This window comes from Protobothrops mucrosquamatus, unplaced genomic scaffold (genome assembly GCF_001527695.2).
Source record: "Protobothrops mucrosquamatus isolate PMUCROS unplaced genomic scaffold, P.Mucros_1.0 scaffold1144, whole genome shotgun sequence".
Taxonomy (NCBI): domain Eukaryota; kingdom Metazoa; phylum Chordata; class Lepidosauria; order Squamata; family Viperidae; genus Protobothrops; species Protobothrops mucrosquamatus.
This window is the reverse complement of record NW_015387360.1, coordinates 1-13,908: the sequence shown is the minus strand read 5'-3', so window position 1 is coordinate 13,908 and position 13,908 is coordinate 1. Positions and strand designations below refer to the sequence as shown.

Below are 13,908 nucleotides of genomic sequence, written 5' to 3'. Positions count from 1 at the left end.
AGCAATTAACTAATTTTATCTAAATAACAAACTTTACAATTTTGCTTGCCTGTTAGAAATAGTAGGAAACGAAGTAGGGGAAAATGCATGTTCAGTATAGCCCCATACGGTAAGCTCTAGGAATCAAGTCCTGACAAGTTTTCTGAAGTAAGGATTGTGGACTTTCTTGCAGTCATAATTCAGAAATGGAGAATATTTTTCATTTTTGGTGTTCTTGATTTTACTTAGATTCAAAATCAGTTTGAATCAGTTTGACATATTTAATAAATTGAGATCTTGGAGAAGGGGAATTTTAGAAAGGAAGTATAAACTGTTTGTTAGATGGACAATGCCAAGAATTAAATTAACATTTTCAAATTTTACCAAATCTGAGATTTGAAGTCAAGACATTTTCTCCACTATGGAAAAAAGATGGAGACTGGCCAAGATCAGCCAGCTACCATTCTTTCCTTTTTTTGATGCTGGTATGACACACCATAGCCCTAACTAGGAGATAGATTTATTTTAAAAACTAAGCAAATAGAGATTATCCAGTGCTTTAGAGTTGTTGCAAAGAATAATCCTCAGAATAATCCTCCATCTTTTTTTTAAAGAGAGAAAATTTGATTTGGGCTAAGAAATTTGACACCAATCACGTACAAACAGAAATCTGTGACAGATCAGGAATAATGTTCCTTTTTGTGATAGGTAAAAAGGCTCAAGTGCTAGCTGATTTATTATAATCTTGGGAGTTAAGAGCATTTAAAAAAAAAAAGATGGTCTATTACCATAGTTGGCCAGCTGCGGAAAAGGACACTAAGAATGTACTGTATTTGAGACAAATGGAGCAATTCTGCATATAAGGAAAATACAATCCCCCCCTTTTCTCTTCCCCTTTGAAGTCAAAAACACTTATGTTACATATTATCAACTGCCATGAGCTGCATAGTGTTTGGAGCAATGAAAAAGCATTATTTAACGATGAAAATCAGAAGAGTAGAAAGCAATCCTAAATTAATCAGAAATATGCTGACGAAGTATTCTTGAGCATCTTAGTTTGGGGAGGTCATTTAGCATAATTATCAATATTGAACGTGACTATTCACACATAGCTGTGATGATTTATTTTCTTCATGGACTACAGAGTATAGAAGAGGAACAGCTGTCATTTCAGAAAACATCAAATTGCCTGGATCAGCTCGTCTCCAAAATAATGGGAGGAACTCCTATATTCCAATTAGGCCTGAAAATAAATTTCAGAGATTTCCTGATGGGAAAGGGAAGCATGTGTTGGTTTGTTGTAGAAAGACTTCCTTAGAAACATTAATATCCATCTTCCTTGAGATGTTGGCTTCCTGATCATACAGAAAGCAAACCAATTTTCTCAATCAGCAACTGTCACAGTCTCAGTAATCAATGAGGGGCATTTGGGTTGTTCTTTCAGGGGGGGGGGGAACAGCAAAGTAGCCTTTGGAAACCTGATGTTTTCTGTCATGCGAAACACTCTTTAGATTTAAAAAAAATATATTCTGATGTGAGGCAGCAGACAATTGATAGAATCAAGTAAGGGGGAAAGTTTGGGTCAACACTATTCATCTGACACATTTAATTCTTGTTATTAGTTTTGAAGCATCTTTTTTCCCACATTGACTTACAGCTAAGAACTAATGAATAGCACAAGAGTTGCGGGACAGGATATATTTCTACTAGAGAATGTCAGAGGAAACTGAGTGCTCCTTTGTAGCTTTGTTCTGGTTGGTCACAAAGGTGGGGAATTGCTTATCTTACATTTATACAGATATATTGCTTTGAATTCTGTTTGGTCAACCCAGTTTTGGTCTGTTCCCCACAGCCATAAATTTCAGCTTATCCCCCCTTTCCTATCCCAAGTGCTTGAGATGTTGGTAGCTTTGCCAAATCAGCGGTATTTACATCTGTTAAACCTTCCCATTGGTCACATAAACAATCAAGGAGTCATGCTTTCTGGCTTCAATATTTGCTGGAATGGAAGAAACAGGATGGCAGCTGATAGAAGCAAGCAAAAGATTCATCTTGCAGAAGTCTCTCCCTGATTCAGTCTCAACCATTATCTTGTCTGCTGGCTGCCCATATATAGGCTTCTGAAAGTGTTTAAAATTATGTCATGGCAGGGAATGGACATTCATTCCTGGATTTTGTGCAGAATAAAGCTTTGTGAGTCGAAGACTGGCTGTCAATCATGACTGGTGATAGAAGAATGCTTCTTGAATTTGGAAAGACGCAAACACAGGTTGGAAGAAAGAATAACCAAGTGGTTTTATATGTGGCAGTAACCCCTTGCTATCCCTATAATGTATTTAATAAAGTAAGGTCAGTTTTTCATTTTTTGCCCAGTCAGAAAATGAACATAAATTGCAACATTAGGATCTTGGCAGAGGTCTTGCTTCCATTGCTATTCCAGTACTCTGAAGTGGTGTTACAGTGGCAAGGATGTATGTGTGTAAGAAATGGAGACAGTGCATGTGTGAAAGTAAGAAAAAGTGAGAATAGATTCCTCCTAGTGCAAAGTTCTCAGTGGGATTACTGGCAAACTATTGAAAATGCTTTCCATGGGAAAATAAGGGACATTCACTGAAGCCTTTGGCTTTGATATTGTCCCTTAATATACTGGATGCTTCCAAAATCTTGATTTGTGGAAACCAGGCATATGGGTTGAAAATGACAAAACACAGAGCAGACAATACAAGACAGCTTCTTTTTTTATCCCCATGAGATGGGGGTATGGGGAGGGGAGGCAGCAAAGAAGTCTTCGGACAGAAACAACCTACCATCCTCGTTTACCAATTACAAAATTTAAAAAAAAAAATAAGAAAAGGAAAAAGCTCAACTCCGGTTTTTGTTTTTTTCCCCACATCCCCTCTGTGAATGTCTTTTAAGAGTCATTGGGATGTAAAAAGGGGGGAAAAAGTGTGTGCCTTCAGCAGTGGGTAGGCTCATGGAAAGCCTTTTGCTTTGTAGAAGTGCCTTAACTAAGTAATGCTGAAGGTCACCTTGAGGAGATGGGAGCCATTGCTTTGTCTCTGGGAAATGATGGACCCTACATGAAGATGAAGGGCCCTTAAGACAAGTCTTCCACTGGCAGTTCCTCCTCTAGGTCTCTGTCATCAGGAATCGTCACATTCTGATTGGTAGTTGCCATGAGAGAAACAGGTCTGCTGTCATCTTCTGTCTCAGTTGGTTCTTCCTTCACATGCACTTGATGGCTGAAGAACAAAATTTTGGAGAATCAGGTGGAATTAGAACAAATACAATAACAGTCTACAAGAGATTGGCAAGGGAGTTTTCAGATGGAACTATATAACAGAGGATCAGAGGTTAAACAGAGTATTTGCTTAGCTGGATAGCAATACTCTTCTGACTCTCATCCAGATCCTAAATATCCAGGTCTCTATATATTTTCAATGAAACAGAAATATTCAGTTTAGCTTAGTCACTTGTAGAGTATTTCATTGCAATTTTAATCTATGGTCTCCTAGCAGATTTTTCCAATGATTAAATTTTTGTCATTAAGAAGAATATTCCTTTTCTCCATAGTTTCTAAACATTGTAAACTAAATCCTTTTGTCAGTACAAGTAATTTTTCAAGCTATCTTTTGATGACTGGACCATAGTGAAAATATCTACCTGTTACTAAGAATAAATAGAGCAATATTCACTGGAGCTCTTAATCAATAGTGTTACTGATACAAGACAAATAACAAACAAACCTATAGATTGCCACTGTAGGCTGAGGGACAGCTCTGTTATGAAAAAATATATAACTGTTTTGAATTGCAAATCTTATCTCAGTATTACTAAGAAGCTTGTATGAAAGTCCTACTTATTGACAAAAATAAGCAACTGATGAAGTGGGCTAATTCACGAAAGCTCACATGATAATGAATCTCTTAGTTTTTACTGTCTCAATATATTTTCTTTTTGCTGTAAAAGCTTAATATGACTATTTTTGGACATCACTAACAATAGAAGTTCCAGATCTATTTCCAGTTTGCATAAACTCTTGAAAAAAACCTAAATTGATTTTCTACTAAACTGTAAGAGACATTTAAAGACTTCTGGATCTAGTAATCTTGCTTCTAGAAATAGCATTGTGTTAGCACTTCCAAGAAATTTCATTTAATTTCAATATATGAAGCCTTTTATGCAGTGGTGGGATTCAAATATGTGAACAACCGGTTCTCTGTATGGATGCTGCTTCTGGAAGTCCGTTCTGGGCCTGGGCAACAAAGAATTAACCACCATTCTGCTGAACTGGTGCGAACTAGCTGAATCCCACCACTGCCTTTATGATTAAAAAAAACACCTTGTTTCTGGACTTACTTGTACTGCTGTGGTGAAAGCCGGGGGCTATTGCTGCCATTGCTGTTGACTTGTTCTACAGTGCTGCTCACATCATCATGGCCTATGTGCAGCATGCCACTAGTGGAGCTTGTATTGATCATGGTGGGACTATTCAGAAGAGGAAAGTTGCTCTCAGCCAGAGCTGCCTAAACATAAACAGCAATTGGTATAATTCACAAATTCTTAAAGAAATCAGATATGACATGTTTAGAAAACAACCCCAGATATTTATTTACTTAGTAAATGGTTAATATTTTTCCTTATACTAACAGTACCTTTATTTTCCAGAAAAAAAATCAAAGGTTTAGACAAATAAAAATTTATTACTTTATTGAGAATATTTATTTTCTACCTTTTCTTTCAATAATATATCAGTTAGGATGGCTTACAAGGAAAAATAGTTCAACCTAGATAACTAAAAGATATTTGAAAGTCCCATCAGTTTCACCTCTATGGTTTTATTCCTTTATGGTTTTATCCATTTAAAAATATTGAGACAAAAACCTTGGTCTGTTTGAAGCAGATGTCAGAAATATAAGCTTTCTAGGTGTGCTGATAAGCTTTTGGTCATTGGCTAAGATGATCTGAAGCTTAATTTAATGAGATTCATTAAATAGCTATATGTCACTCGTTCCCTAACAGAAAATATGCCTAAAACATCTACACAGCTAGTCCATGTTGGGATCCAATGCTATCTTTTATTCCAGTCTGTTATTCCCCATCAGAAGAGAAGGGTAGTAGAGGGATCAATCCACTGACCAAAGCTCAAAGCATTCAGCTCCAAGAGAGACTATCTATTCTGTCATTTGCTGTCACCGATTTCTTCTCACCTTGCTAAAAGTTAGAACTTATACTGTGAAGCAAAAACAAGCAAACACTGCAATGTAACTGAAACAAGAAGGTGGATATTGGAGTCCCAGGGGCGGTGAAGTGGTGTGGGCTATAGTGATCTGGTTCCTCTGATTATCTTGAGGAAAAGATACCACATTGAATATTCTGGAATATAAACTAAATGAAATAATGACTTCAATGATCATTGAAAGAGTTTTGAAGATTTTCTACAATGCAGTAGTACAAGATTCCAATAGACCAGGAGTTTAACGAACCCAATATTCCCCTAACAAGGATGGCTTGCTGTAATAGAAACAAGTGCACTTCTCCACCTATAAAGACTTACCTGGTAGCTGGCATTAAGTGCTCCATAACTAAGGCCAGAAATCATGTTTTTCACTAAAGTTGGACTCCTGTAAACAAAAGATGCAGCTTTTAACATTCTTATTCAAAAACAAGAGTAAGATAGCAGAGACGTCTTGGAAAGAACACATTGTTTATCTCCGTTATTGTTTAGTCCTTCCCAATTCCCATAATTTACAATTCTCATAATACAAAACCAGCATGTTTAGGAGTATTGGGATATTGCTAGCCTAGCCTTATAATGCAGCTATTTACTCTCAATATATATTAAGTCCTGTTACCGTGTGTCTTGTTTTATTTTACACGTTGCCAGACTATTCAGGAAGGACTCCTGAAAAGAGAGGGGGGAAAATAGGTGAAGGTAATTTCTCCCTACTCCTTGCAACATAGCCATTATCATTATGGGAACAATTCTGGATATTTTTTATTACTTTTTTAAAAATACTATTCATCCTGTTTTATGGTTGATGTTTTTCAGCTACTTGTTACACTTAAGGATGTCTCATACTAGTGTATATACAACCGTGGTGGTAGAAGGCAAATAAGAGTTACGTAGGCGTGCAGTCTTGCACAGAATAATATTAGCATGTTTAGAGTAAAACTGAGCTCTTATAGAAATTATAGCATACTGGCCAAAATGCCAAACCTGGCTGACACTTATCATTAGCAGGGAATTTTCTATGTGGTAAAATTGTGACTATGTCTGATAACCTTCTCTATTTTATTATCCTCCCCTCCCAAAAACCCCACTGATTCTTGATTAATCAAAGCCATGATAGGCATTAGGCATTGGAGATCAGTATCTGTGAATCCATCTGTTGTTGACCATGGCATATAGGAAATTGAAAGACTGTTGAAATGCAGAATGTTTTTCCATTTACAAATATACACAAACATACATATGAAATATAGTGAGTGGTAGTAGTGTAAATTGGTGTAGATTTAGCTGTTAGCTGTGATATAAAAATAGTAATATAATAATTAAGCAGAAAGCTACAATTGGAAAACAAATGTTACTTTGTTTCTAAATCTTCGATATTTGGCTTAATATTTTTTAATTATTAAAGATTTTTAAAGTGATTTAACTATAAAATTAAAATATTTCTCTTTTATCTATATCAGTGGTGGCGAACCTATGGCACGGGTGCCAGAGGCGGCACTCAGAGCCCTCTCTGTGGGCACGCGTGCCGTCGCCCTAGTCCTAGGCCTTCAGCTGGGTTTTATAAAACCTTTTTGCTTTAAGCCTCCTCCGTTGTGTGCAAAAAAAAAAAAAAAAAGGTTCAATCAGTCAATTTCAACTTCTTGCGGGAAAAAAAGATCATGCAAAATTGAAATTGATTGATTGAACATTTTAGTCCCACCCAGTCTGCCGTTACCACCGCAGCCACACCCACCCAATGGGCCACACCCATCCGGCACTCGATGATGCATAAGTGGGTTTTGGGTTGCAGTTTGGGCACTCGGTCTCTAAAAGGTTCGCCATCACTGATCTATATTATTTACATTGCCTCAGTTTTTATGTATAAATAAACCTCTAAACATAGCTAATGGCAAAACAAAAAATGGCTTAGCGTTATTTAACAACATTTTGTCCACAAAAAGGTACAGCACTACTGGCCTGCTACCAGTGGTTCCTTCTTATTTATGGAATACCATTAGCCCCTTTCAGTTACTATTTGGTATCTGCCCTTTGTATCTGTTCATTCTGCCAAAATGCTTCAGTGTATTTTTACCACTGCTTGTACCTGCTGAGGTGATATTTGCAGCACAATTCTATATATCCAAGAAGAATTATTTTGATCATGTAAATTTCCAGAGATTAATAGTACTTATAGCAATAACACGGGTATCAATGCATATTGCATGTACCAGATACTTTCTCTTTTCTCATTTCCACCTGGTCTTCTTTTGACTGTTCTTTATTGATGTATAAAGTATCTTTATGACATTCCCAAAGGAACATTTAGTGACAAGTGTCTGATGCTGATAAGGAAAATTTACATTGCACACACCTATATACACATGGAGTGTGAAAGTGAACACATAGCCAAATGATTATAAAATCATTCAGTAGTGTGCTGTGGTTCTTCACTCAAATAAGCCGACATGTCAACAGAAGCATTAGTTATTAAAGCAAAAGTTAAAATATGGTTCTAAAAACCTAAATGTATAATGAAGTCCCTCAAGAATGCAATAATCATACAAGCCTCTCAGTCACCTCTTTTCCCTGGATCATTTGGTGGGAATTATATTGGGGTTAAATACTCAATTCAAAAATATACTACTAGCTTATGCTATGTACTATTAGCTTATAATATATCAGTGATAGCCATAAGCCTAGATATTTTAAAAGCATTCATGGAGGCTATGAATGACTAATAGTTATGACAGATATATATCGGTATGAAAGCCAATGCTCCTATTCCAGAGCTCCCATGCACTTCCCATCTCCATGTAGTCTGGACTTTGCATACGCCCAACTATTCTCATATCTCAGCAGATGGCATCATTGGCTTACCTTGTCTGTGTTCAGAAACTAAGCAGAGTAATATATACATCTGAGATCACCAGAAAATAACATGAGTATAGGCCAGTTTCAGGATTAATATTATAGAAAACCACTTAGGTTTTGTGTGTTGTGTTTATTTAGTCACTAAGTCAGGGGTCTTCAAACTTGGCCCTTTTATGACTTGTGGACTTCAACTCCCAGAATTCCTCAGCCAGCTTTCCTGGCTGAGGAATTCTGGGAGTTGAAGTCCACAAGTCATAAAAGGGATAAGTTTGAAGACCCCTGCACTAAGTGTTATACTCAAGGCCACCTTTACTTTTTCAAAATTGTTCTCAGATTGAACCATAAAGCTACCTGACAAGCTATCAGACATACCCGGTCATCTTTGGTGGCCTTCTCTTTTGGTACTCATGTTCATCTACTGTCCACACTGCTCCCTTGACATTTTCCACTCGCACAAAGCACTTATGCAGGCTCAGGTTGTGGCGTACAGCATTCTACAAGCAGAGTAGAGAGAAAAACAGAATATTATCAAAGTAGATGAAGATCTCCCATTTAACAGTTCCTCTCCAATAAAATTTTCCAATTAATTTTTGTGTTAACCAAACATAGCCTCCTACAGAGCTGTCATCAGCAAAATGATATCTATATTCTAAACAACTCCATATAACAGTGTTCTAAGGAAGGATTGGTTTCACTTTATCATATACTGAAATCAACATATAGTAATTATTGTAGCAGACAGGTTTTTGTTGAATTATCTCAATTCAATTGTCCTATAATATTGCTCATTTATACCTCTTGATCTGTATGAAATCTTTGCTACTAAACATTAACAGTCCCAGTTAACACGTGTCATAATACAGACATACTCATGGACTATCCTGACGAAATTCAACAGTTATGAGATCTGAGCTGCGTGAAACAGAATGTCAGCAATAGGAAAAAATATGATCACGAGTTACACGAGACATCACTGCAATGAGATCAAGTGCCCACAGCCGCTTGAAAAAGACTATTACTTAGAGATACAAAAGGAAGGGATTACTGTACGACAATTTCAGTCTAGTTTTCCTGAAAGTCAATGGACCTCATCAAATCGGCAACCACCCTTTCTTAAACTCTAAAACATCTAGTAATAAAACTTCCATACAACAACCATGTGTTGCAATCTAATTTTTACGGGTTTTTTTTATTATTGTTATTGTTTTTCTTTCCTTACCAATCAACAATATTCACAAACCACCCTACATATTTGCTTACTACTGGCTAAATTAGGGGGAGAGGGGGGAGAGGAAAAGTAAGCTCAGATATTGCAATGAATTTCTATTGTCATCTTCTTTCTGAAACCCCAAGTTCTCCCTCCTTTTTCACAGCACGTCCCTCCTCTTTATTCTCCCATCTTTACATTTCTAAATGTAAAAATAAAGAAAATGCACGTACACAGGCAGTGTTGCCCTGAGAGCTACTAGCTCCTTCTCCCCCCACTTTCCGTCGCTCCCTGCCATTTGCTACTGCCCCTATTTCATTACCAATTTTAATTTGCCTCTAATTAAATCCTGTGTATTTTTCCGACTCACTTGCTAATCCATGAGGGAGGCAGGAGGCTGGAGTGGAATCTCTCCGAGCTATAATTACAAAGGGCCTAATCACGTTGGGGCTCTGCCTTTGAATAAATTTCCTTGCATTAAGGTTCTCAGATTCTCTGCCTTGCAAATGAGAATGACCCCAATTTCAGGATGTTGGCCTCAGAGGATTTTTTTTTTTTATTTCGAGCCCTGATTCGTGATGAGAGACTAATTCGTTACGCTAAAACATTAACAGCAATTTAAAAGGTCGAATGGGGGCCGTATAAACAAAAGAGCTGGCCAAGACAACAAGGCAAAAGCGAGAGATGGGAAACAATCCCCCCCCCACCTTAGAGATGTTACAGTTCTTGGAAACTCAATGAATTAGACTTTTCCTCCAATTTTGGATACTGTTTATTTTTCAAGGTCTTCTCCCCACTTAGTTATCCAATTGTAATTATGCAGTTGTTCCTCCTCAATGCCTCTATTCCCCAAATTTAGAAAGGAAGGCCTTCTTTTTTTATTTTTGTTATAAAGGGCATTTTTGTCATAAATGTTTGTAACCACATTAGGTTTGATATTGCTGACACATCACTTGACTAGTGAAAGAATTTAGCAGTAGAAAAAAACTTCTTTCTTGGGGCTGAAAAAGACCGCACTGATTGACAGAAACGGTAAGAGTGAGTTCTCATACTGGCATGCCTATTACAAATTTTTAAAAAAAGATATTTATATGAGATTATAGAAATAAAGTAGACAAAGGCTAACCATAGAGTAAGAGTATGATGTATTTTTTTTAATTCATCCATATATCAAAGAAAATCAGAAATCATTCTTTTTTTGTTTTCTTATCGTTTTTCCTTCTACATTTCTAGCTTTTCTTTTTTTTCTCTTTCTTAAACCTTTTTTCTTGTCTGTTTATCTTTTAAATTTTTCATTTATAAAAATCAATAAAATTATTTTTAAAAAAGAAAGAAAAAAAAAAGCTTGCATCTGACTTTGCTTTGCTACTCCTTGGCAGCTAAAGAATTTGTCAATAGCCTTCAATCATTACCACTGAAGCCTTCTAGATTGTGGGGACTCCGTGCTCCTTGGGGCAGCTGTGCGGAACTTTGCAATAGCTTCAGGGAATCTGCATGGTATCATTGAAAATAGTAAAACAAGTTGCAATCTAATAAAATGCTTTCCCTAATTGCTTTGCTGGTGTTAATACAGAAACCCAGACAGTATTTGTTCTCCTGCATGTTTTCCAATGACATTTAAACTCTTCACTTTCTGTGGTATTGATGGTAGCGTGAGGTTCAGATAAATGCTAAATACTGTTTGGTGGATTATCTGTAACCAGAATAGCCTCACTGAAGATTACCTGTAATAGATATCCCACAAATAGAGGGACATGGTGCATGTGTATGTAAGAAAGCAAGAAGTGAGTTGAAGAGGGCAGGAAAAGAATGAAAATGATAAAACTTAAGAATTCCATTTCAGATAAAAATCAAATCTATATCTCTACATAATCCCAACACTGAAATCAAAGATATGTTAGGCTCTTTCTGTAAAAATGCTGTTGCCTTATTCGATATCTGGTTGGAACACATAATTGGAAAACAAATGATGCATTTTTTTCTTATGGCTCAGAAGAATGATAATGCATTTGGAAATATACCATTCATGTTTTCTTCTCAAGATAGGGTTGTGATTTTCTTGTAGGGACAGTATCCTGTGCACATTTGTTTCCTAATTAGACAACTAACCAGATGCTATGGTTTAAAAGTGAGTCTTGCTCTTCTGGTAATCAGAGGTCCAGTTCCAAACCTAGATTTGATTTAGCATCAGTGTGCTATTTTATTGCTTTTGCCCATATCCTGTAAACAGAGGTGTGACATTATCTTATTTTGTATACCTAGTAAGAAATGTAATAGTAACATAATGACTGTGATTTATTATTGATCCCCTTTCGTTCTACACTATTCTCACATCTTTCTGGAATTTTTTTACAAGAATGTTCAGTTCAAATTTATATCATAATTCCAATCTGATAGCTGACACAACTTGGCTTCTGAAGGATCCTCAACTTTTTAGCATTTTGGAACTTACCATCTTTTATTCTTCTTTATCTTCCCACCAGTGGGTGGTAGCAGGGTTCTGTCAAGCACATCTTGCTTTTTTTTTTTTGCCTCAATTCTGTGACTCCCTGCTCTAGGGAGGCCTTCTTGCCTGATTTTATGCAGCTTTTGTATTTTTACAGAGTATTTGTCTAATATCAGCCTTGGCTGCTCTGTTTGTTTCTTATCTTTGCCTTTTCTAATGATGTTTGCTTTATGCCTCTGGCCCAGCCGGTCTCTCCAGCTCAAATCCCAGCCATTTAGTATCTCCCTCAGTTCCTTACCATGTGTGCTGCTGTTGTCATATCATTGAAAGCCTCCTCACACCTGTCTCTTTATAGGCACTGGCCACTTTACCTTTTGGCACCTGTTTACTTTGCATTGTGCTCAGCTTCTACTAAAAGAATATTTCAAAGTGCTCTAGAAGGATATCTAAATGTTATTATCATTAAAACATTGAAACACTTTCTTTGTATCACACAAAATATATACAGTATTTGCAGAAAAAAACACACATCCTGGTGTTAAAATCTCTGTTCTACCCATAATCCCTTTGAAAGAAAAAAAAGACACTTTGCTTTAATTCTTCCAATGAAAAAGAAAAGCATATCTAGAACTTTCTGTGATAACTAAACAGCCATGTTGGAAGAAAACCCACAAAAATAATTTAAAAAGTTTTTCACAGACAGGGGCTTTAAAGTATCATTCTTCAATTTGCAGTAACATTTTTTCTAATATAGACAGGATGGCTTATATGTGTGTATCAATAGAGAACACAAAGATGGACAACTTTTTCTCCTCACCACTTCCTGCAAAGGTATAAACACAAACATTTGGATGTCCAGTTTCTAGCCTCACCTCACTAGTTCTAAAAGGAAGTCTGTCTGACATTTTTCCAGCACTCCCCTTCTCACCCCATTTTCTCCACTTGCAACATGCACAGTATATAATTTGTTTAGTAGGTACAACCAAAGTGCTTGTACTTGTAGTGTTTGAACCAAACCATTAGAGGGAGTCAATGATTGGTCAATGATTAGACCAGTTTGTTTCAACTTTCAGTTTCACAGACACCTATTCTGATTAACAATGTGGTTTTTGCTTCAAAGTAAAGAAAGAAAATAATAGTGTCATCTAACCATATCTTGACTCAGATCTATCCCTATCATAAAAAATAAATATTAAAACACTGTAGGTGGTATGGGTCTTCCTCTAATCTCAGGTCCTGTACTAGAAGACTGAGAGTTTGAAAATTGTGCGCATTACCTTAGTTCAGGGATCCCCAGCCTATGGACCCAGTGGCATGCCAGAAACTGGGCTGCGCAAACAAGCAAAGCCCCATCTGCAGGATGCAGGCAGCATGCGAAACCGCGCCCCCCTCCGGTCCATGGAAAAACCTCTCTCCATGGAACTAGTCGGTAGTGCCCAACAGGTTGGGGACCGCTGCCTTAGTTGTTCCTAACACTGTACTTTTCTGGTCAGGAAGATTTGATCTTGTTCCTGGAATCTGTTGGAGCCATTTAGAAGTCATAGCCCTGTTCCTATCACTTTGAGACCACTTTGACCTTTATTTTCCACATCCTCTCTAATTCTATCTTCAGGCCTAGTACTTCTCCAGATTCTCATACTTCCTGAGGCAGTCACTTGACACCACTACATCTATCACCAATGCTGTTTTCACACCACAACCCCATGAGTATATGTGTGTGTGTGTGTGTGTGTGTGTGTGTGCCAACCCTCCCCCAACAATAACCTATGCACAGGGATTCACTTTTAAAAAATTATTTACCTGAGATGCAAATAATAAATGTGAACATTCATCATTCCAAAAATGAGGAAAATAGTCTGGACAGGGAATGAAATGAATGTATTACAGTGTTTTATATTCCTTGTTGGGGAGAGGAGAGATTCTGTAAGAAAAACTAGTTTTAAAAAGTTAGGAAATGGCAGGGTAGGATAATGGAACTTAATGGCAGTTCCCTTTCCTTGACATCATCATCTGTCTTCCGAACAAAGGGATAACATGTCACTATCAAATCAACTAACTTGGAAGGAAGATGCAAAACTATATCAAACTTTCCTCATAAAATGCAGCACAGTTCATTTTCAGGTGGGATTCAAATTAATTAATATAGAATCACCTATTTCCTCATTAGTAACAAAATAATTTGTAATCTTG

General features: G+C 36.9%; 1 protein-coding gene across 1 annotated transcript; it reads right to left on the bottom strand.

Annotated features, from left to right (window-relative positions):
* Positions 1–2,864: 2,864 nt before the first annotated feature.
* On the bottom strand, positions 2,865–8,559 carry LOC107291546 (forkhead box protein P4; the record flags this gene model as incomplete). Its single annotated transcript, XM_015820557.1, has 4 exons — positions 2,865–3,221; positions 4,339–4,505; positions 5,537–5,603; positions 8,438–8,559. Coding segments are annotated over 4 exons (501 nt in total), but the record flags the coding sequence as incomplete, so codon positions are not given.
* Positions 8,560–13,908: the final 5,349 nt, after the last annotated feature.